Source organism: Danio rerio, chromosome 5 (assembly GCF_052040795.2).
Source record: "Danio rerio strain M-AB ecotype USA chromosome 5, GRCz13ab, whole genome shotgun sequence".
NCBI lineage: Eukaryota > Metazoa > Chordata > Actinopteri > Cypriniformes > Danionidae > Danio > Danio rerio.
The window spans coordinates 56,205,080-56,230,243 of NC_141025.1; the positions used below are offsets into that span (position 1 = coordinate 56,205,080).

Consider the following 25,164-nt stretch of genomic DNA (forward strand, 5'->3'; position numbering starts at 1 on the left):
TGCAGGGGACATTGTAAATGTCCAGAGATACCAGCTTTTACCAGATTATATTTATATGATAATTTTCCTTAAAACCCATCTCTATCTAAGTGAGTGAGTGATTAAATGTTGAATGTGATGAGTTTTCAACAATACTAAATTGAGACTTTATTTTTTTACATGGTTTAATATTTTTTTGTTATTAAAATTGAAGTTCCTGTTTCAAAGCTTACAGATAGATGGCTAATTTGTATGTCATTGACACTTTTGGCACTTTTTTGGAGTATTTTCATAAGTTTTGTTTTTTCCTGTAAATGAATCAATAAATACCGTACCGTGACATTCATACCGAGGTATTACCGTACCGTGAAATTCTGATACCGTTACATCCCTAGTAATCAATCATAAAGGTCAAATTAAAGCGAAATTACAAAAGTGTTCATAGTGAGCTGTTTACATTAATCTTGTCATAAAGGCCAACTTACATGAAGCATAAGCAATATATGGTTTAAAAACTAGCCAAGAGTGCAACATGTTTAGAATCAGTTCAAGAGAGAATATCAACGCGTTTTGAATCATTTTTTCAATATTTCACCATAGTTTTCATGGATTTCCAGAAAGCTGTGAAGCACTATTTCTAGGGTCTGTGCCCAAACATAATAATGTGAAAAAAACTCATGCTGCTGAATCTCAAAACTCTAAACCAAATGGACTCTGAAGCACAATTTCCGTGCTACATTTATCATGCTCGTATGTTTACATATTACTCTGTTTGTATAGCGATTTTATTGTATTGTTTTAGAGACTGTTAAACTAATAAGATGCATTGCATTTCTTTAAATATGTTTTATTTGATTCTTGCACAACAGAAAAAAGTTTAATAAACGTTTATATAACATTAAAACTCTTTATTCGATCTCATATTCATGCATTATGTCAATAAATAAAGGAATCCGACAACATGGGAGCAGATAACCGTGTTAATTTGGAATGGAGCACAGTTGTCTATGTTAGATAAATATGTGTCTGTACTGTCCATTCACTTTGATGCCGTTTAATTCCTTGGCTTATATTGTCAGAGTTCATGAAGGTCTGGTGGTCATTCGGAGTTGAGTGAGGCGAGGGATTTTAGCTGACTCTGCCAGTGCTCATGCCACTGCTGCAGCTCTTTTTCCTGAGCGTCACACTCCCGATGAGCTCTATCCAGCTCCTCCTGAACCCTCCGCCCATACCGCTGGAGGAAGAGTCATTTATATTTGTTTATTTATCAACATTCAGCCTGCAGCAGTGTTTTAGGTGCAGTCCAAAATGAAATAGAAAACTCCACCTAGTAAATGAGTAATGAATGATGCGACAGCTATTGCTGATTTATTTGATCTGTACTCACTTTATAGTTACAGGAGTTTGTAAATGAAGCTTATTAACAGTATCACAATAGTACACACAGACTACTTTCATGCTCTGTCAAGCATGCTTAAATGAAAACAAATTTGATGGGTTTTTTGTGGGTTGACATGTAAGATGGCTTTCAGGATTGAGTGTAATTATTACTGTAAATGACTTTGCCACTGAAAAACTAAAGTAAATGGTTCTTTTAAATTTTTAGGTAATTTGATTAGTTACTTATAATGTACTTGCCTTAAATACTGAACATCAATTCTACAGTTCTGTATAAATCCATTTAGAGAAAAATTTTGCGGTAAAAAAAAAAAAATCTGTTTTTCAAATAAAGATTACATTTATCAAGAGGACTGCACATGCTTAAGACAAAAAAACAACAACTAAGGAATTATTTCATGACAATATATACTATTAAGTAACTATATGTATAATTTGCATAATTCAGTTTAGTCACTAAAGAAGTTCACGTGTGTCCAACAATTGCACATGCTTAAACAATGAATTTAATTCATGTATGATTTATGGTGTCACTACTTTGAAATGTGTTATAGTTTAATGAATAATATTAACTTTCTACGATGTGGCATTTTTAGTACTATTGTGTCAAGTTATAAGTAGGGCCAGATGGAATCTGCAGACAGTTTTTGCTAATTCTGCACAGAATTTTGATTAAAATCTGCATATATCTGTGGAATTATTTTGGTAGTATCATAATTAAAAAGTGTAATATATGAAATAAAAAGTAATACCTTTTTAACTTGTATTTAATGGTTACAATGCAAATCCAATTAGATCCACTTTATTTGGTAAACAAAGCAAGTCTCTCATATAAAATATCTACAAAAAGACATTTTACAAACTATATTGTACATAAATAATATAAATATTTTCCTAGAAATATTTAATTTAAAAACTGAATAAATATGAATTTACGCATATTTACGCAAGTAAATAAACAAAATCAACGATGGGCTAAAAATCTGTGGAATTCTTTGTGCACAGATTCCGTGTGGGCCTAGTTATAAGTTACTTATTAAATAAAATAAGTACTTTTCAGACATTTCAGTCATTGGAAAAGTAATTTAAATAATTTATAATGAAGTATATATTCATTAATGTATTGTAGTAACGTGCAGCACCTAACACTGATGGCCATTTTGTTATTTCAAGGGAAACTAGTTCATGATTTTAATGAAAAGAGAGTCAATCTGCTTATTTGGTGTTCAAATACTATAAACTCTTCATTTTTTATTTTAGATCACAAAAGGAAATGTTTAAAATAATTGGCCATGTAATGGTATTGGACAGCAATCAAAATTAAACTTTTAGAAAAAAGTATTAGAGAATAGTTTAATGCAATAAATAGTGTATATTTCCAAGTGTTCTGAGGTATATAGTAGGGTTTGGTGGAATATAAACCTACATCAAATGTGTTATTTAATAAAAATCCTGACATGAATATTTTTGTCTCTGACAGCACATTCATGAGACTGTATTAGACCATTCTCTCTGCTCCAAATCAAGTTAAAAGGAACACACTGTAAGATAAGATCTGAGCGTACACTAATAAATGAGAAGCTGGAGGTGTTCATGGTTACTTATCTAGTGGTTTCTATGCATTCTGCTTCTTCTTTTTTAATCTTTAATTAACAAAACAAAGCTTTTTTTTCTGATATATTTTCATGAACAGACAGGTCAGGTCAAGTTCAGTAATACAATACATTTAATTCTTTTTTTTTTTTTCACCAAACCATATTGTATATCATACAAAACACTGACTAAACATCAATGTGTGCCAAATGTGACATCCTTTTAGACTTCTTTTTTAAAAAGCCTAATGCTGCTAGTTATTTAACCTATTTTTTACATTTCTTATTTTGAATAATGCCCCCTTTTTTATCAATTATAAACTCGAGTATAAAATATTTGACAAGTTTTTAATCAATAAATACAACAACAAAAAAGATTTTAAATAAACATACCTCATGCATGGTGTCTCGAACTTCAATGGTCTTAAGATGTGCCAGTGTGGTTTTAGCCGTTGTGATTGTGGCTGTTCCTTGTGATTGTTTATGTTCTGAGCTGCCATCAGTGAAACCGAAATAACAAATGCCTGGCCATATTCTACAAAACAACAATTCAACATTCACAATTAATGTCCTATAAACAGTTTTTTTTAAAGGACAATATTTTCATACCTGCTGCCTTTCTGTATCACAGCACTGCTCGTGTCTTCTTGCAAAAGTCCAATTTGTGTTTGTCGGAGCAGAGTAATGAAATTCTCCTTTTGTTCAGCATCTGTTTTGTCAAAAACTTTCATCTTTAGTTACGTAAATTAATTATAGCTGTGTTGGGAAACAGTATTTTTGTTGGTAAAGATTATTACATTGATACGTTTTAGGAAAATTATTATTTTAAATCATCAGACACTTTACAAGGCATACAAAATAAATGCTGATATATTATGGTCTCTCAAACTGAAAAAGAGGTGAATGAGTGATAAAGGTGAACCTTTGGTCACACATGCCAATGCCAGCAGTGAAAATCTTGGGCTGTAGACAAAGTGAAACATGTATTGTTCTCTGATGAGTCAACCTTTACTGTCTTTCCCACGTTCAGGAGAGTAACAGTGTGGAGAAGCCCTAAAGAAGCGTACCACCCAGACTGCTACATGCTCATAGTTGAGCAGGAGGATGGATTAGTGATGCTTTGAGCTCCAATATCATGATATTCTTTAGACCCAATACTTGAACCGTACTAGATGGGTGCATCACTGCCAAGAACTATTGAACCATTCTGGAGGACCATGTGCATGCAGTGGTTCAAATATTGTATCCTAAAGGCGGTGCAATGTTTCAGGATGTTTATGTACCAATACACACAGCAAGACTGGTGACAAAGTGGTGTGATGAACATGAAAGTGAAGTTGAACATCTCCCATGGTCTGCACAGTCACCATATCTAAATATTATTGAGTTACTTTGGGATGTTTTGGAGGAGCAAGTCAAGAAGTGTTTTTTTTTTCCACCAGCATCATGTAGTGACCTAACCAAGAATGGCTTATAATTCCTCTGGTCACTGTGCAGGACTTATATTTGTCATTCCCAATATGAATTGATGCTGTAATGGCCCTACACCATACGTTTCATTGTTCAACCTGTATGCTCCAAAAAAATAAAGAGAACACTAAAATAACAGATCCTAGATCTGAATGAACAAAATATTCTTAGTATAATAGTCATATATTATGAATGTTATATTAAGATATATTCATATTATTACAAAGCCTGGGTATGCTCCTGATGCTCTCCTAAGGGGGTAAAGTCTAGATATGCGGCTGGCCGGAAGTGTGATATGCACATTATTAAAGCAGCATTTTTTTCTAACACTGTATAACAATAGTTAATATTTTTATAGTACTCTGCCGGTTGGGTTTCGGTTGGGGAGGGAGTAAGCTTTAAAAAATACAATTTATTTGGTAATTTAATAGATAACATAAATAATGCTTGGTACAACTACTGTTTTTACATTACTGTGATGGCTGGGTTTAGGGTTGGGGTAGGGGTAGACGTCAATAAAATACAATAAATGGGAAATTCAATAAATAATATAAATAATTCTCGTTAACTTCCGGCCACAACTGTATCCGATCTAGCAACAACCTCCTAAGGGTTCTCCTCCCAGACCTGGACTAAAGCATCTGCCAACTCCTGGACAGTCTGTGGTGCAACGTGGCATTGATGGATAGAGCAAGACATGATGTCCCAAATGTGCTCAATTGGATTTAAGTCTGGGGAACGGGCGGGCCAGTCCATAGCATCAATGCCTTCGTCTTGCAGGAACTGCTGACACACTTCAGCCACATGAGGTCTAGCATTGTCTTAAATTAGGAGGAACTCAGAGCCAACTGCCCCGGCATATGGCCTCACAAGGGGTCTGAGGATCCCATCTTGGTACCTAATGGCAGTCAGGATACCTCTGGCGAGCACATGGAGGGCTGTGGGGCCCTCCAAAAGAAATGCCACCCCACACCATAACTGATCCAAACCGGTCATGCTAGAGGATGTTGCAGGCAGCAGAAGATTCTCTACTTGTGGATGTCGGGCGATCACACCCTGTTTCTGACTGTTTAAGCAGACACTAGCGCATTTGTGGCCTGCTGGAGGGCTTTAGCGGTGCCCCTCCTATTCCTCCTAAAGGCAGAAGTAGGGTCCTGCTGTTGGGTTGTTGCTCTCCTACTGTCTCCTCCAAGTCTACTGGCCTGTCTCCAGGTAGTGACTACGCTGACACAGCAAACTTTGTTGCCACAGCTCTCATTGATCTGCCATCCTTGATGAGCTGCACTACATGAGCCACTTGTGTGGGTTGTGGACTATCTCATGCTACCACTAGAGTGAAAGCACCGCCAGCATTCAAAAGTGACCAAAACATCTGCCAGAAAGCGAAGGAACTGAAAAGTGGTCTGTGGTCACCACCTGCAGAACCACTCCTTTATTAGAGGTGTTTTGCTAATTCTCTATGACTTGGCAGCACAACCTGAATCTGTTCCATTTTTTCTCCTAAATGGGGCAGTTTAATGTTTAATTTCAGAAAAGTGTGATTGACTTGTAGTTATTTTTTGAGCTGTGTATATATATATATATATATATATATATATATATATATATATATATATATATATATATATATATATATATATATATATATATACATATATATACACATATATATTTATACATATATATATATACATATATATATATATATATATATATAATATATATATATATATAATATATATATATATATATATATATATATATATATATATATATATACATACAGCCCAAAAAATAACTATATATATATATATATATATATATATATATATATATATATTAACAAAAGCACTTCTTATGTCAAACTGGTGGTGAGGCATCATTTTACATTCCCATAGTGTAACCACATAGACTTACGTCCCACTTGAACCTCATGGATGGTAATGAGGTTGTCGAACTGAAATAGCAGGGCCTCTGCCAACCTGGCAAAAGCAGTGACAGATTCCTCTGCGTTTTTGATGACACAGGCCTGTCCAAAAACAAAATCAAGTTTAGTCACTCAAAAAAAGCAACAAAGGCAGAAGAATGACTTAGTGAGCTCAAGTCTGAAGGTCTGAGTAACCTGAAGTTCCTGTCTGGTATGCTGGATGGCCTCTCTGTGATGTCTCTGTCTCTGCTCTTCAGCCTCCACCAACGCTTTGAGTTCCCTCTCACAAGCCGGGTGACTGAGACGCACACGCAACTGACCACTATGCTCTCTCTATTACAGCAGACCACAAAAAGCAGAAACTTCTTTAATATTTAACAAATATATGAAGCAGACAGTCGATATTGTGACATGACAGTTATTGGTTTCTTCCCCAGTGAGGAACATGCGAGAAACTTATGGGGAACTTTTCTCTGTCATCACCATTGTTCTGCATTTGTTCACTTACCCTGTTTTGTTCACTTTGCTTTTGAACTAGTTTGAATCGGTGTTGAATTTGTATCATGCTTTGTGTTAGCTCCTCAAGGTGTTGATCTCTCAGTTTAGAGAAAAGTATCTCTGGTACACCTGACAGAAACTCTTCAATGGCTTTCAACTGCTGCTGAAATTCTACACGGAGAGAAAGCAGTTCCATATTGTTATGTAACATAAATGCACATTATCTTGAGTAACCAGATCTATGTTATTGTTTATTACAGTAATAGCAGGGCAGCATGAAATTGATATTCCAAAAACACTGTTTTAAATCCACAGTCTTTATTTCCACTATTTATGTAGAAAAGAGAAGACCCTAAAGGTGAATAGGGTGAAACATTCAATGAATAGATACCACAATCTTGATGTCTAGCTGTAGCTATGAAGCAAAACCCAGATAATAATTCAGCACTGGTTGGCTTGAAATATTCCTATGCGCTTTATTGTGTGTGTTTCTTTTTATTTATACGTAATTAACTGTGATAAACTTAATTTTGTGATATTTTGATATATATAAAAATGCTCTATTAGATTGAGTTTTGCTGACTGTGGAGTACAGTGAACTGCTGGAAGTAGCTATCAGAAGATGAGTACACTGTGGTCAAGAAGGGATGGATATGGTCAGCAACAATACTCAGGTAGGCTGTGGCATTGACACGATGCTCAGTTGGTACTAATGGGGCCCAAAGTGTGCCAAGAAAATATCCCCCACACAATTACAGCACCAGCCTAAACCGTTGATTCAAGGCAAGAACATCTATTGTCCAATTTTGGTGAGCCTGTGCGAATTGTAGCCTCAGTTTCCTGTTCTTAGCTGACAGAATTGATACCCGGTGTGGTCTTCTGCTGCTGAAGCCCGTCCACCTCAGGGTTCAATGTGTTGTGCATTCAGAGATGCTCTTCTTCATACCTCAGTTGTAACGAGTGGTTATTCAGTTACTGTTGCCTTTCTATTAGCTTGAAACTGTCAAGCCATTCTCCTCTGACCTCTGGCATCAACAAGGCATTTGTGCCTACAGAACTTTATATTTTCTCTTTTTCGGACCATTCTCTGTAAACCCTAGATATATATATATATATAACAGAGTATCAAGTTATGATTAGCTGGTTTTAATCATGGAAAAAAACAAAGATTTAGTCATGATATAGTCTTCTAGGTTTTGACATCAGGACTCTAGAATATATTTTAACCAGATTGTTCGTAAGTGTCTTTAAATTAAGCTTTTTTTACAAGATGCATAACAACAAATATATTTTATATAACATGTAATTGAAAATGTGCACTATTTGGCATAAATAAAACAAATCTGAACATTGGTTAAACTCAGGTTTAAACTGTTCACTTGTTAAAATTAAAAGGTTTTACAGGAGGGGTTTCAGATATCTTTTTATTATTTAATAAAAATACATAGATTTTACTATTTATCTTATTTAAAGTCTGGGTAAACAGGAAGTTGCTGAGACCTTTAAATTTTTGTATGTTGATGGAATACTGAGTACAACCCTCAATGCTGGGAAACACGCTCTCCCATTCACACACAATAGTTAATTTACTTTATCCAGTTCACCTATACCGTATGTTTTGGAGTGTGGGGGGAACTGGAAGTTCCAGAGAAAACCCACAAAGAGAGACAAAGGGAGAACACTCAAACTCCACACAGAAAGGCGTCAAACCAGCGACCATCTAGCTAAGAGGCAACCATGCTGCTAACCACTTAGCCATCTCAATACTGACATTATCATATCTTAAAATGAATTGTAATATTTTTCCTTTCCAAGTAACATTAAGAATGAACCTTGCAGGCAGCTGTTGTGGTAGTCATGTGCTTGGCTCTGGTAGACCAGAAGTCTTTTCTGTATCTCCTCTGCACATTGATCAAACGTCTCCTGCAGTTGCTCGGAACGAGTGATAGGGCGGCGCTCTTTCTTATAGAACTCCTAATTGTGATTTACAGAATAGTAAATTACATACAAAAAAATATACAATATAGACCAAAAAAAAACATACAAACTGTAATGTTTTATAGTACCTCAGCCACCATGAGAAGAATATCATTGGCTTTCCACAGAATACCAGTAATTGAAGTTTTGAAGCAAACACTGAGAAACAAATATAGTTTTAAAAATCATAAAAAAAAAAAAAATGAAATTAACAAAGCAAAACATATCATATATAAGTACCACAGTTGCACTTACCTGTTCTTCTGCTCTTCGGGGTTTGAGCCAAAAATAAGGTACTTCTTGTCAAATCGGTTGAGTTTTGGCAACCTCTTTACACTTACAGAACTGCATCAAAGAAATACATTTAAAAATGTTAATTTAACAAGAAAAATTTAACAAGAAAAATAACACACATGCAGGTCCATTTTTAAATGTACACTGAATTGAAATAACTATTACAGTAAAGGATGTAGAACACTATAGCTATACACCACCTGACAAAAGTCTTGTCGCCTATCCAAGTTTTAAGAACAACAAATAATAACTTGACCTCTAGTTGATCATTTGGTATCAGAAGTTGCTTATACGAAAAGCAAGGCCTCTAGATTACTTATTTCACCAAAATAAAATCGTATTATATCTTGATTTTTAATTATTTAATTAGAACAGTAAGGTCTGGCTTTTCTTTGACAAAAGTCTTGTCACTTAACAGGAATATTGTCCAGTATAGAATATAAAGTCTAGTCACCCTGATTGGAACCCTGTCTGATTTCTGTGAGAATCTTGTGTCTATGCGGGTTCAAGTAGGTCTTCTGCAGTATTTGTGATGATTGGGATGCAGTTCAACTGATGATTCATCAGAAAAATCTACCTTCTGCCACTTTTCAAATCAATTAGAAGTTATTATTTGTTGTTTTTACAACTGGGATTGGTGACAAGACTTTTGTCAGATAGGGTAGTGTTCAGATTTGCTCATGATAACCACTTCTCTAATTGCATTTCCGAAATCTCTTTCATGACATATTAAAGGTAATACCTTTGTATGTTTATTGACTCCACTGACTTTCTGCGGACAGTTTCTATTCCAGACTGACTGAGACTCTTTCCTGACCTTCGACCTGATCCATGGGGTGAGTTTAACCTTGCTAAAGGCAAAGGATTTTCAATTGTTAGAATAAAATACAAAACTAGTCACCTAATATGAAAAGGCAAACGAATGAAACTGCAGTTGACCACAATAACAGTAAATATAAAAATATGATGACACATGAACAATGTAACCTGATGAAGCACGTTGTTCTGCTGAGTCACAGTTGTCTTCCTTGAGGTTTTGAGCTTTACCTACCCTGTTCACAAGTAATAGAAAATGTTTTAAATTTATCATGATGTAATGTGTTCCTATATCAGTGGGCACAGCAAATAACTGCCCAAATAAATTGACAAACATAATTGGTAATTATGTTATTTGCTTTTTTATTTCTCTCAATGTAATGTATAGTTGACAATAATAACCCCAATTAACATTTCAAAAGAATAGTTCACCCAAAAGAAGATAATTTTGAAGAATGTTGGGAACCATTGACATCAATAGTAGGAAAAAAAAAACGACTATAATGAGTAACAGGTTTCAAACAATCTTCAGTATATGTCTAAGAGAACAAAGAAAATGGTTTTGAATAAGTCAAGGTTTGGCATAATTTTCATTTTAGTTCACTAACTTGAGTAGGCTTTTAATAACTCCCACTGCCGCATCATCCAGAAAAGAAGCTCCAATGCGACTAGGATGTAGCAGGCCCTCTCTCTCTGGACTGCCTGTGGTTTCCTGTGTACGAGATCTGGAGCGGGCTGCGACTGCAAAAGCCCCCTGAAATGGAGTCTCTGGTCGGGGGGCAGCCATCGAGGCATCCTAAAATATTAGATCAGACTGTTAGCCACTTCAATATGCATTACATCTGATTATGTCTGTAGTCATGCAGCATATAATGCCATACCAAAAAGCAGTCAAGGTACTGACACCTCTTCTTTAGTTCCTCCATCAGAGAAGTTGTTAAACTGGTTATCTCCACTACGGTTACAATCTACAGTACAATGGAAAATGTTTTCTGCAGACCAGTATTATAGTGACATGAAAAGAGCACAACATTCAGGTTTCACAAGTTAAAACCACATTCATTTTTTTCCACAGGGAAATAATTTAAAAAGAAAAAATGCTACGTCTTTAAAGACAGCTGTTGTGAGCCCTGAATTTGAATCTTGTATATGAGTGCTTCAGATGATTGGTTTGAGATATGGCTTATAGCAAAGACAGTGTATGTAAATATATACACAGTGGTGTGAAAAAAACATTTCTTCTTTCTTATTTGCATGTTTGTGACACTTCAATGTAAAATACTTTAACCAGTAAACACATCATGCAGTTTTGAATTTCTTTTTTATTATGTAATTATCAAAAACTACAAAACCCTGTGTGAAAATGACATGGAGACATTATGTGTGACATAAATGCACACTGCATTTTAGATAAAGAACATCATACGAATAGTAACGTGGTGTTGGTGGTGACAGTGTGATGGTCTGGGGCTTTTTTACTGCTTCAGGAAGACTTGCATGTTAGTGACCTCAAAAAACTTGTTCTCTGCAGTGGGCCAATGATCCAAAGCACACTAAATCAACTTCTGCTTGGCTTAAGAAAAACTAAACAAACTTTGGAGTGGCCTAGTCAAAGTCCTGATCTGATTCCAATTAAGATGCTGTGGCATTACCTTAAAAAGGGGGTTCATGCTCGAATACCCTCCAATGTGACTGAATTACAACAATTCTGCACAGAACTGTAACAGACTCATTGCAAGTTATTGAAAATGCCTGATACTGTAGATGTTGTTGCTGCTAAGGATGGCCCAACCAGTTATTAGATTTGGGCGCAAGCACTGTTTCTACACAAGACTATGCAGTTTTTCATTTTGTTTTCCATTAATAATAAAACCTTTTGTTTCAAATCTGCATGATGTGTATACTTGTGTTATGTTTGACTAATATTTACATTTACCTGCATTCTTTAACCTGTTTTGTAAAAACTTAATGAAGCTATGTTATTCCAAAAAAAAAAAAACCCTGATTTTTCTTCTTTTTTTTTTTGCACTTTTGTCATACTTTAATGTTTTAGATCATCAAACTAATTTAAATAATAGTCAAAGACACCAGAAGTAAACACATCATCCAGTTTTAAAATGTTTTTATTATGTAGGGAAAACAAAATCTAAAATTACATAGCCCTGTGTGGAAATGACAAAGAGACCCAGCTGTGTGTCCCGTTTTGTGTGGCAAAAATGTAAACTGCGTTTCAGAAAAAGAACATCATACCAACAGTAACGTGGTGGTGGTATATGATGGTCTGGGGCTGTTTTGTTGCTTCACGACCTGCAAGACTTGCTGTGATAACAAAACTATGAATCTCCAACCTTCTGTTAGTGAGCTCAAGCAGGACAACAATCCAAAGCACACCAGCAAGTCCACTTTTGAATGGCTTAAGAAAAACTAAATGAAGCCTTTGGAGGGGCCTAGTCAAAGTCCTAACCTAAATCCAATTAGGATGCTGTCGCATGACCTTAGAAAGGTGGTTCATGCCCGAAAATCCACCAATGTGGCTGAAATACAACAATACTGCACAGACGAGTGGGCCAAAATTCCTCCACAGAGCTCTTACAGACTTACTGCAAATTAACCCTTCGCTAAGTCACACCCAAAAAAAACGCCATCCACCAATCGTGGCTTAGCAACCGTAGCTACACACAGGGGCTCTGCCAAGCTTTCGATCGAGGGAAACAGGCCAAATCATATGGATTGTGCAAATCTGACACCCGGTATCCTTAAAGTATGGACAGGGTGGTGGAATTTTTTACCTTTTTTCAAAACCAAAAACCCAAGGGGAGAAATGGCAGCAAGTGCTCCGTTTAAGCCTTCGCCATAGTAACTTAGTCATACTAATAGCGAATAGGTCATGATGACATGAGTTATTGATCCGGAAAATACAAATCTGCGAATCTGTTGCTAACTTTACTGAACGTCAAATTTCCATCTATTTCAAGCTACGAATATTTGAAATTACAAATCAACAGAACAAAAACTGAAATATGATCACAAACTGAGCACTTGCGATCAATATACTTTACCCGCAGCTCTTTTTCATTAATTTATAGAGCACACAAACATACAGACAGTAATGGGTAACTTACTGTACATTGTTATGGGCCAATGATGCTAATATTCGGCACAAATCCATCAGTTTCCCATTTCTGGCTGCTCTTTCTATGAATGAACTATGTAAAAGCTCTGTCCATGCATGTTTCCTTGTTGTTTAGTAATGCTATATTTCACTGCACAACAATAGTCTATCAGGCTTTTTGGCTAAAAATAGAAAAATCACAGTTTAATTAGATATTATTTGATTATTTTTAAATGTCACCTCTCCTGCTGTGCATGAACTAAGCTGTTGAATGGTCAGCATATGAGCCAGGCTAAGCTAGCTTCAATTTTGATTAAATTATTCTCTAATCGGTTGCCTATTATGTCGTGAATATACCCCTGTAGGAATGCATACTGCAGTCCTTTTTTTTTCTGGCTTTCTCAGATATCTCACCTGTTCGACAGAAATGACATTATATCCCTGGCAATGTCTGACACTGTGGCATACACATTGTAAAAGCCATGTCAGGCACAAAAGCTAGACATGGCGTAGCAACAATAACTAAGGAGGGCGGGGCTTAGCGAAGGGTCAATTATCAAAAATGCTTGATAGATTGTTGTTGCTGCTAAAGGTGTCCCAACCAGTTATAAGATTTGGGGGCAAACACTTTTCCTACCGATGACCATGTCATTTTAAATTTATTTTTCCTTTAATAATAAAAACCCTCATTTCAAAACTCCATGATGTGTTTATTTGTGTTATCTTCGACTAATATTTACATTTAACTAATGCTTTTTAACCTGTCAGCTTTTGGGAATGCTTTGTAAAACTTTATAATGCTATGATATTTAAAAAACAAAATAAAAGCCTGAATAGAACAAATACCTCTGGTACAACCAATGCTGAAAACAGATGAATGGGAACTAATGCACTCAAGACATTGGCACTTCAAGACATTTACCTTCTTATCAGGACATGGTTGGTAATACTCAGCAGTCATTTGTTTTAAATCACGCAGCATGCTATCAATCATCTTTTTCTGCATGTTACTCTTCAAAGCCTGAACAGACAAGCACAAATTCAGCATATTATGAACACAGAATGACAGAAATTAAATATCATTAAATGATACTATGAACATACCTCGCTCTTAATCTGGACTCGTGTGTTGGTAAAAATTTGTTGCATTTTTTCAAGAAACTTCAGGTCATTAGCATGAAAACTGAATTTTTCCCCAAACCTCCTGAAAATATCCTTGGCCTGAGCAAAAAAAAAAAAAAAAAAACAGATAGTCACTGACTGCAGTATATGATCACAGTGATTCACTTACGAGCTGAAAATCTCAACCTGGTCCAGACACTTCGATTCTCTATCCTCCATGTCCTGTATCACGGCCCCCTCTGCGGTATCAATGCGCTTGTCCATCTTTTCCAGTTGTGACTGAAAGACCTCAATTTCCTGGGGTGTAAAATTCCCCCCCTCAGAAAACAATCTTGTAGAATAGATAATGATTATTTCATTTGGCGTTAATAATATCCATTGCAAAATATGCTAAAAACTTATACAGAGAACATTGATCACATACTTAAAAGATCTCATTATCTGAACATTTGACTCCCTCAGACCCTCCATCCTGAACTCAATCTTTTGTCTGAAGTCTCTTTGTGAAATCTGGATAACACTGATGAGTTTGTCCAGGCTGGATTGAAGTGAGTTCCAAAGTCTATTTAGCCTGTAAATAAAAAAGGCCAGAAAAAGCAGATTGTTACATAAACTGTACACATCATTACCATTATACAAAATGTATTTGCATTTATTTACTTTTCAGAACTAGTGCCAACGATGAAATCTTTCTCTCTTTTGTAGATTTGCATTTGAAAGTCTTCAGTCAGTTTATTCAGCTGGACCTGTAACTCTTGTAAGTCTGTCTGGGAGTTTTCGAGCACCTGCTGTATACCCCTACAGTGTTGATCCACACGTTCTCGATGGTGTGCGAGTTCAGCTGCCCATGAAATAAGATAGTAAATATGGAGTAAATAATCAGATTTTTGGGGGGAAACTATTTCTTTAAGTGCACTTTGTAATAACTTCAAATTAAATTTTATATTTAAGGGCATTTTAAACCAATGAATGTTTTTGATGTCATCAGAACATACACACTCACCGGCCACTTTATTAGGTACAACTTACTAGTATCGGGTTGGACCCCTTTATACATTCAGAACTGCCTGAATCCTTTGTGGCAAATATTTAACAAGGTACTGGAAATATTCCTCAGAGATTTTGGTCCATATTGACATGATAGCGTCACGCAGTTGCTGCAGATTTGTCAGCTGCACATCCATGATGTGAATCTATCGTTCCACCACATCCCAAAGATGCTCTATTTGATTGAGTTTGGTAACTGTGAAGGTTCTCTGAGTACAGTGAACTCGTTGTCATATTCAAGAAACCAGTCTGAGATGATTGCTACTTTATGACATAGAGCGTTATCCTGCTGGAAGTAGTCATCAGAAGATGGGTACACTGTGTTCATAAAGGGATAGACATGGTCAGCAACAATTCCTTGGTAGGCTGTGGTGTGGACAATATGCTGAATTGATACTTATGGGCATAAAGTGTGCCAAGAAAATATCTACCACACCACTACACCACCACCAGCAGCAGCCTGAATCATTGATACAAGGCAGGATGGATCCATACTTTCATGTTGTTGACACCAATTTCTGACCCTACCATTCAAATTCCACAGCAGAAATCAAGATTCATCCGACCAGGCAATCTTTTTTCCGATCTTCTATTGTCCAAATTATGTAAGCCTGTGCGAATTGCAGCCTCAATTTCCTTTTCTTAGCTGACAGAAGTGGCACCCGGGGTGGTCATCTGCTGCTGTAGGCCATCCGCCTCAAGGTTGGACATGTTGTGCGTTCAGAGATGCTTTTTTGCATACTTCACTTGTAACGAGTGGCTACTTAAGTTACTGTTGCCTTTCTATCAGCTGGAACCAATCTGGCCATTCTCCTCTGACCTCTGGCATCAACAAGGCATTTGCGCTTACAGAACTGCCGCTCACTGAATACTTGCTCTTTTTCAGACCATTCTCTGTAAACCCTAGAGATGGTTGTGCGTGAAAATACCAGTAGATCACCAGTTTCTGAAATACCTTCTGGCACCAACAAACATGCCTAAATGCATTGAGTTGCTGCCATGTGATTGGCTGAATAGAAATTTGCTTGAACGCAGTTGGACAGGTGTACCTAATAAAGTGGCCGGAGAAAGTTCACACACAAACTCAAATATACTTCATTGACCAAATTTACCATTAATGTATGTCAGAATGTTTAGCATTACACATTAATCATAGACAGCTAACAAAATTAAAAATAAATATCTATTTTAATCAATTAATAATGAATTACACACATTTCAATGAATTTAAAGATAAAATTAAAAGTCAGAAAAATTATATTTTAGATTATATTAGCTTTGGGTGTGATTTAATTCACAAACCTGCTCTGACACTGCAAATGTCCATCTTGATTCTTGCAGCACGAGTTTGGTGTAGCTGGACGCGAAGGTCAAACTCAGCTTTCAGTTTCTCCTTCTTGGCCTCCACAATAGCCGTTGTGTTGGTTAGAATAATGTGAAATCGCTCTTCCAGAGTGCTAAAAAATGTTTGTCTTACTCTGTGATAAGGCAATACAACAGAATTTTTTCAATATCAGTTAAACTTTTATTTGGCATATTTAGAAACTAAACATAAAATATAAATAAAAAAGTAAACAACAAATAAAAAATGCAAGCAGAAGTAAATTCAAATTGAAACAGGAACATGTTTTTTTTTTTGTTATCTAAATATTTCACCATTCAAGCTTACGTAAGTATTTCCGTCTATCAATATATACTTACTCTTTTAGGATTTCAACAGTAAAAGTTTTTGGGTACAAAACCAATTCAATTTCCTTTAAGTTTTTCTCCTCTTCCTCATCATTAGTAGTATGAAACCCAGAGCAGCTGTACACATTTCCTTTTGCAGTGATCAGAGTCTCCTTGGTGTTTGAGAATGAAAATGCTAAAGCCGTACAGTGTTGGTCATCCTACAAAGGAGAGGAAGTTGAATTATTGATGTAGATGGAAAAATTAAAATGAGCAAACATGTGCACATCCTGTTTACCGTTGCACAGGACAGGTCGAAGTTTGAGTTTTCTTGATTGTTGAAATGTGACTTTGGTGCATCTTTATGTCTTATGTTTTTACCAGTTTTTACATTTTGATCTGTGTAAACATCAACATGAACATAATAAATAGTTATTACATCTACAGGCAGTCACAAAATACAGCTCCTTAAGATGCATTTTCAACTCACCAAGTTTAAGAGAAGGATAAATTTGGCAAAAATCCTTATGGTCCTATGACAAAAAAGAGGTTATTTTAATAATGTTTGTTCAAGTACAAACAGAGATAACAGCATTGTTCTTGTTAAATATGTACCTGACCATAAACCTCTTCAGCACTGAAGAACTGGCTAACAGAAAGACTGTATGCTTGTAGTTCCTGCAGTACTGTAGATGGATAATACTCCACAATTTCCACTTCCTCCTCATAGGTTTGCGCATACCTTAAAAAACAAGGCAGGAAAGTATTTCCAAAAAATATCTAGGTTCTCTTTCTTTTTTGCCAGAAATGTTGTTCCATTATTAAGTTCAAGTAGCTTATCATACTGTGTGTGCAATAACAACAAAAAATGATTCATAGAAATCTCAATGTGTGTTACCCATTCTTAACTTCCTCCAAATAGGTTAGTATTTTCTCTAATGAGGCCTTCAGAGCTTCTTCTGAACTTTCCTGTCTGAGTTTGTCCAACATCATATCCAGCTGGGCCTCTTTCCTCTGTTGGGTGAGACATTTGACATTTCTATGTTCAGTGAACATGTCAAAGAGTGAAATTTTACAAAAGATTGAGCACTCATTATTTAAGCACTCATTATAAAGTGGTGTCTAAATGTGTTTCTGGATGCCCAGTGTCACAAAGTTCTGGTGTGTAAAATCAGGTTTTGTCTGAGTGTGTACAAAATTTGATTTTACTACATTTCTTACTTCACTACCATTAGAAAACTATGGTCTAAACAGTGTGAGTGAATTTTGAATGTACACTGCCTGACAAAAGTTTTGTCTTCGATCCCAGTTGTAAGAGCAACAAATAATAGGTTGACTTCTAGTTGATTATTTGGAAAAGTGTCAGACAGTAGATTTTTCCAATGAATCATCTGTTAAGCTGCACCTTAATCATCAAAAATACTAGAGAATACCTATTGGAATCAGCATGGACCTAAGATTCTCATAGAAATCAGTCAAGTTTGGTGAAGGAAAAATCATGGTTTGGAGTTTCATTCAGCATGGGGCAACATTTTTGCTGCCAGTTACATTATAAACCACAGAAGAGGGCAAATTCTTCAGCAGGATAGCGCTCCTTCTCATACTTCAGCCTCCACATCAAAGATCCTAAAAGCAAAGAAGGTCGAGGTGCTCTAGGATTGGCCAGCTCAGTCAGCAGACATGAACATTATTGAGCATGTCTGGAGTAAGATGAAGGAGGAGGCATTGAAGATGAATCTAAAGAATGTTGATGAACTCTGGGAGTCCTGCAAGAACGCTTTCTTTGCCATTCCAGATAACTTTATTAATAAGTTATCGGAGTCATTGCAGAGATGTATGGATGCAGTTCTCCAAGCTCATGAGAGTCAGACACAAAATTTATTCTTTTTCCACTGCAGCATGACTTTATATACTATACTGTACATTATTTCTGTTAAGTGACAAGACTTTTGTCTAAATAAAGTCAGACCATACTGTTCTAAATAAATATTTAAAAATAAAGGAATGATCATTTTTGTTTTGGTAAAATAAGTTAATCTATGGTAATATTTCATATAAGCCACTTCTAACACCAAATGGTCAACTAGAAGTCAAGTTATCATCTGTTATTCCTAAAACTTGGATAGGTGATAAGACTTTTAACAGGTAGTGTACTACTTCTTCCCCCATGCTGTCACTTCTGCATAATCTTTATGTGCTAGGTGTGTCGCTTTACTTCCATTGAACAATTCTCTTGTGCACTGGATGCACGCATTAGAATCTCAGTGGAGTTAATTCGTCATCCTGGTACCTCTCGCCCAATACTTTTTTAAAAACTATATATATGGATGTACTACTTTTTACATACTATATAGTAGTAAAGAATGCAGTTTCAGACACGCTGTTTAATTATTCTAACCCTAATTAAACACACCTAGATTAGCTTGTGTCTCAGAAGTCTGTTTGGAGCAAGATGGCAATGTTTATAAAATTAGAATTCATTAAGTTAATGAAGGTGCTGAAAATGGAACTGTTATATACACTTACCGGCCACTTGATTAGGTACACCTGTCCAACTGATTGTTAACGCAAATTTCTAATCAGCCAATCACATGGCAGCAACTCAATGCTTTTAGACATGTTGACATGGTTTAGACGACCTGCTGCAGTTCAAACCGAGCATCAGAATGGGGAAGTAAGGTGACTTAGAACGTGGCATGGTTATTAGTGCCAGACGGCCTGGTCTGAGTATTTCAAAAACCAAGGATCTACTTGGATTTTCACGCACAACAATCTCTAAGGTTTATAGACAACAGTCTAAAAGAGAAAATATCCAGTGAGTGACAGTTTTGTGGGTACAAATGCCTTGTTGATGCCAGAGGTCAGAGGAGAATGGTCAGACTGCTTCGAGCTGTTAGAAAGGCAACAGTAACTCAAATAATTACTTGTTACACACACAATATGTCCAACCTCAAGGCGAACTAGCTGCAGCAGCAGAAGACCACACCAGGTGCCACTCCTGTCAGCTAAGAACAGGAAATTGAGGCTACAATTCGCACAGGCTCACCAAAATTGGAGAAGAAGATTGGAAAAGCGTTGCCTGGTCTGAAAAGTCTAGATTTCTGCTGCAACATTCGGATGGAAGAGTCAGAATTTGGCATCATCAACATGAAAGCAAGATGGATTAAGGCAGTTCTGAGGGCAAAACAGGTCCAACCTGGTACCAGTAAGGTGTACCTAATAAAGTGGCCAGTTTGTGTATATCATAACTGCACAAAAAATCATTTTGTGTGAATAGAAATACAATAACTTACATAGTTTTTTGTAAACGACAAAAGTACAAATTTCTTGTCAATACAGATACTTCATCCATTGTGTCCGATATGTTTTTTATAAACAAGGCAAACGTATCAAAACACACTGTGACGAGCAGCATTTGATTGGCCAAAACATTTCCTAGTGATAGTACAATGATAATTCCCATTATTTTTAAGTTAATGGAAACCTGTATTATGTTTACTATGTACCGTACGTGGAACTCTGTTCTTCTAATTTTGAAAGATTAAAGGCTGAAGAGTAAAGAAGTTGTTCTGTGAAGCAGACAGCCAGGGTCTCTCATTTGTTCATCAGAACATATACAAATATATATAATATAAAAAAAATGCATTTAATTTCATATAAAAGGCATAACATCTGTTTATATGTATCTTTTGTTAATTTAACATATATATATATATATATATATATATATATATATATATATATATATATATATATATATATATATATATATATATTGCAAATTTTGCTGTGTATGCTTTACAAGGAAACTACTCAATTTGTTGAAATATTTTTTGAGTATAATTATTTGTAGTTTTTGTATTTTAAAGAGTCTGTATGAGCTTTGGGCAACGACATGAGCTGTGGGAACATCAGAGCAGAGCACATTAATATTCACAACCCTTCCAAATATGGTCAAGTTGGACCATTACAACCCAGGGGTAAATTCTAAGGCTATAAATGGGCTTGTAAAACAGTTTTTGTATAATCTCAACACTTATCTAACCCCTTCTTAGACAACAACTGAACATGCATTCTATAGCATCTTTGAAGAAAATCCACCATTACAAGAAATTTCAAGGACATTTTCAAGGTGCTGCAACTGTTTAGAGCCAGTCTGCAGGACACTGGCCCTCAAGGAGTAGAACTGGACTCTCTGTGCTTTACAAGAAACCTTTTCATAAAATAGTTAATACAATCTTGCCTGGTTCTCTTGCTCATGGACTTGACTGATGACCTCCAATGAATTTTGCAGTTGCTGTTCTCTGCTCAACAGGCCTTTGCAGTGGATCTCCCACAGCTGAGCTGCCCCACACATTAACCTGAATAAGCACTTGCTCTCGTCAGCAGTAGTTTTGGCCAGACTTTCAAAAGCTTTCTGCAGAAGATTAACATAAACACAGTAAAACATGAGCTTACTGATATAAATCAAAACAAATTTTATTGAGCTTATATTTCTGAAGTAGAGAAGACTATTTAAAGTATTAAGGAAACAAAACTTACATCCAGTTTTTCCAAATAGATCTCCGTTTGTGACTGGCATGGTCCAATGAGAGGTAATACATCAGTGTTAACAAAATTCTGTATCTCATCCGAAGTGAAACCGCATGTGGACATCTCTGTCTATGTATGAAGAGTTCAGAGTAATGTTGTACTCTTGTGTATTTATAGTCATGCCAAATGAGAAAAAAAAGCTGTTTCTCACCTTAAATAGATCAACCTCTGCCAAACACACTTGCCAGTTATTGTCATACATTTTATGAAGTGTTTCCATTGTGGCAACGTGAATATGATCTGAAAAAAATGGAACAATCATACAGCTGTACATAAAGAGTTGCTGAGCATGGATTCACTTTTTGTACTGGTTTATCGGAACAAGACATTTTCTGACCTATCTGCTCATTGATAACAGACAGCGCTGAAAACCATTCTGAAACCGATGACTTTGAGATTCTTGGAGGTGTCATTTCTCTGATATGGGGCAGAAAACATGGAAACAGCATGTTAACGACAAACATTCACTCAAATCAAGTGCAAGAAGTTTAATTTCTCACCTAAGAACCTCCAAGGTTTGGATGCGTTTCTCAGTCAGTGTTTTCTGTTCTGACTTTAGTGTTCCCAGAGTATCTTGAATGTTTTTTGGGTTCTGAACTTGAGGACTGTTCATAAAGTCTCTATAGGAAGAGCATAAATATAAACAGTAACCAATTTTTGCACTTTCGTTTAGACTGAGTAGTATACAGTGTATAAAGTAATTGTCAGTTCAGGCTCACAGTATGGGATTTTAATATGCAGGTGTCCATGGAATATATATATATATATATATATATATATATATATATATATATATATATATATATATATATATATATATATATATATATATATATATATATGTGTGTGTGTGTGTGTGTATATATATATATATATATATATATATATATATATATATATATATATATATATATATATATATATATATATATATATATGTGTGTGTGTATATATATATATATATATATATATATATATATATATATATATATATATATATATATATGTGTGTGTGTGTGTGTGTGTGTATATATATATATATATATATATATATATACATATTTATTTTATTTTTTTTTTAAATAGCAAGACTCTTGCTAAAAACTTGATGCTTATTTGTACTATTTATTTAACATCAGTCATACTTAAACTGGTTGATTGCATCATTAAGTTTTATTCTTTTCCAATCTTGAAGCTTTTCCTCCCATTTCAGCCTTTGGAAAACATCCATCTGCAAATGTTTCTCCATCAAATTCAAATGCAGTTTGGCCAAAGCACGTCGATTTGCTAGCAGAGCTTGGTTTATCATCTGTGAAGAACATATTAAAGGATATTAAAGGTGATATTAATGCTAATGAATTGCAAATATATATTTGTCAAGCAGAATAGGATACCATGGCTTCATTATCAATCAGTCTGTGGACATCACAGGGCATCACATAACTGATTTTCTCCAATTTTGAAGTGTACTTTCTCAGTAATGCTGATATCTAGAAAAGTAGAAGAAATAAGCACAGTGCTTATCTACTGACTGTGGAAACATGATTTATATGTACTTAATACATACCATGGCTTTTCTCTTAGACTCATATTCAGAATATATCTCATCTAGCTGTTTAATCAACTTTGTTTTCAAGGACGATTCACTGCAGACTTTGTTCCTGATTTCATGCAAGTCCTATAAGAAAACAAACAAATACAAGAGTGATCCGAAACTCAGTTATTGACCATTTTTGAATTAAAAGCAAGTGTTTTTGGTACATTTAGTTCTCACCTGATAGCTGTGTGCTGTCAAGTCACAGATGCTTTCAATCTTCTGCATAATTCTTTCAATATTGTCATTATACTCTGACAGTCTGTGTAAGATATCATTTCCAGTATGTCTAAATAATGGTTCAACAACCTAAATGTAAAATAAGGGACATTTGAGAGTGAAAAGTAATGAAGATTAATTAAACTCAACAAAAAAAGTTGTTGTGGCACTGTATATGTACCTGATTGATGCTGGAAAGATCTGCCTGCAACTGAGAAACAGCTTCATTGTGATCCTTCTGCCTTTTCTCCTTAAGACGATCAATGATGTCTGAGTTTTTTTTATCTGGAACTGCAAACAAAACAAAATAATAAAAGGCTAACTTTATTTATTCATAGATTAACTTTTGATTCCAAAAAGGTGTGGGAATAGATTAATACATTTTATACTTAAAGATTATAAAGATTCCCCTTAACTGATAACCTTTTAACATTGTTAGGGAACTTGCATTTTTAATTACATCTTGAAAGTATAAAGTTTGCATTGCGCATTTTATTTTGTGTTTTATTATGAACTTGTAATCAATAGTTTTTGAAAAGTGTTTGAGATTTTCTTAATATTATTTAATATTTCTACATTTACAATCTAACTTGAGCCCTGAAGTTCTAAATAAAGTGAGAAATATTATCACATGTGAATGAGGGAATTTGCAAGTATATACTTTATAATGTAAAATAATGATAATAATGATAATAATAATAATAATAATTTAAATGTAGTGAATATAAACTAACTATTAATTGATTTTCTTTACAGAAATGGTATTATCCTTATATAGCATTATCGGGATATAAGATGACTTATATCATACAGTTATATGAGTTTTTTGTCATATCGCCCAACCTTGACAGACAGACAGACAGACAGACAGACAGACAGAAAGACAGACAGACAGACAGACAGATAGATAGATAGATAGATAGATAGATAGATATATAGATAGGTAGATAGATAGATAGATAGATAGATAGATAGATAGATAGATAGATAGATAAAAACTAGATCAAATTCAGAAAATATTCTTCTGAATTGAAACACAAAACCTTTTATTTTTATCACCCATTCTTATTTGTTGCGTACATATTATTTTTTTACAACAACACAATTTAGTTTTAGTTTTTGTAATTAAACGTTAACACTTTATTATATGCCTTTTAAAATAAAATAAAATAAAAGTCTTTAATTTCTCACCAATTATGTCTGGAAGACCACAAACCACTTCACTATCATCCTGGTCTTCCCTTCTCTTTTCACCGGAATAAAGAAAGTTCCTGTCAAACAGAGTAACATCTACAGTTTAAGATTTAAAACTTCACACTAAAACTAAACTCGTATCGTATCTCGTAACCCTCATCATACTGTGAAGTGGCCGTGTTGTACGTCCCGTTGTGGTGCTGAGACGCGGAGTCCGCTGCATCTCCACTCAACAGACCATCACCGTCGCCTTCATCGGCAGCGCGCTTCCTCCGCGAGTCATAGAGAGCCAGCGACAACTGAACCTAACACAATCCACAAATGCGCCACACCAGACAACCAGAAGTGTTCAGTATTACTGAACCTGCAATATGCAGGTAATATGCAAAACGCTTATCTTAAATTAACCAGCGATCTTAGCACTATTAGCTTACCTGGGCGTCAAACATTTGACGGTACACTTTACCACTGGGAAGCACACGGGTGTCTGCCATTGTTACAAAAGAATAACTGATTAACTAAAAAGAAACTATTTAGAAACTGTATAGAAATAAAAATCTACTGGATTAGTTTGTTAATCACAAGAGTTTTTAACAACTTTATGGTGTCATTTATTGTAACGCGTTATCTCAAGGGTGTGCTGTGACAGCGTTTACTTGTTGCT

General features: G+C 35.3%; 2 protein-coding genes across 5 annotated transcripts in view; one reads left to right on the top strand and one right to left on the bottom strand.

The window, feature by feature from the left end:
* pomt1 (protein-O-mannosyltransferase 1) overlaps positions 1-883 on the top strand; it is a 21,653-nt gene extending 20,770 nt beyond the window's left edge. For 2 of the 3 annotated variants that reach the window (XM_087252765.1, XM_087252766.1), the window contains exon 21: positions 375-883. The gene's annotated coding sequence lies outside the window, so the exon portion shown is untranslated. 3 annotated transcript variants of the gene reach the window in all.
* Positions 811-25,164, bottom strand: ccdc180 (coiled-coil domain containing 180). Of its 2 annotated transcripts, XM_087254120.1 has the most exons (38): positions 24,935-25,164; positions 24,666-24,805; positions 24,498-24,577; positions 23,488-23,597; positions 23,268-23,396; positions 23,061-23,171; positions 22,888-22,983; positions 22,639-22,802; positions 21,994-22,113; positions 21,831-21,910; positions 21,645-21,733; positions 21,443-21,562; positions 21,144-21,317; positions 17,799-17,914; positions 17,516-17,642; positions 17,391-17,433; positions 17,199-17,299; positions 16,934-17,121; positions 16,535-16,710; positions 14,846-15,026; positions 14,610-14,756; positions 14,372-14,516; positions 14,168-14,284; positions 13,986-14,084; positions 12,202-12,270; positions 10,833-10,919; positions 10,560-10,747; positions 10,123-10,187; positions 9,878-9,986; positions 9,097-9,186; positions 8,931-9,000; positions 8,697-8,838; positions 6,875-7,035; positions 6,562-6,699; positions 6,357-6,468; positions 3,579-3,678; positions 3,363-3,504; positions 811-1,213 (listed from the first exon to the last, which is right to left on the bottom strand). In XM_087254120.1, the coding sequence occupies exons 1-38, from the start codon at positions 24,992-24,994 to the stop codon at positions 1,079-1,081; spliced, it is 4,521 nt and encodes a 1,506-aa protein (XP_087110246.1). In that variant the 5' UTR covers positions 24,995-25,164; the 3' UTR covers positions 811-1,078. The 2 variants fall into 2 exon arrangements, with proteins under 2 accessions (XP_087110246.1, XP_087110247.1); XM_087254121.1 differs by lacking the exon at positions 12,202-12,270.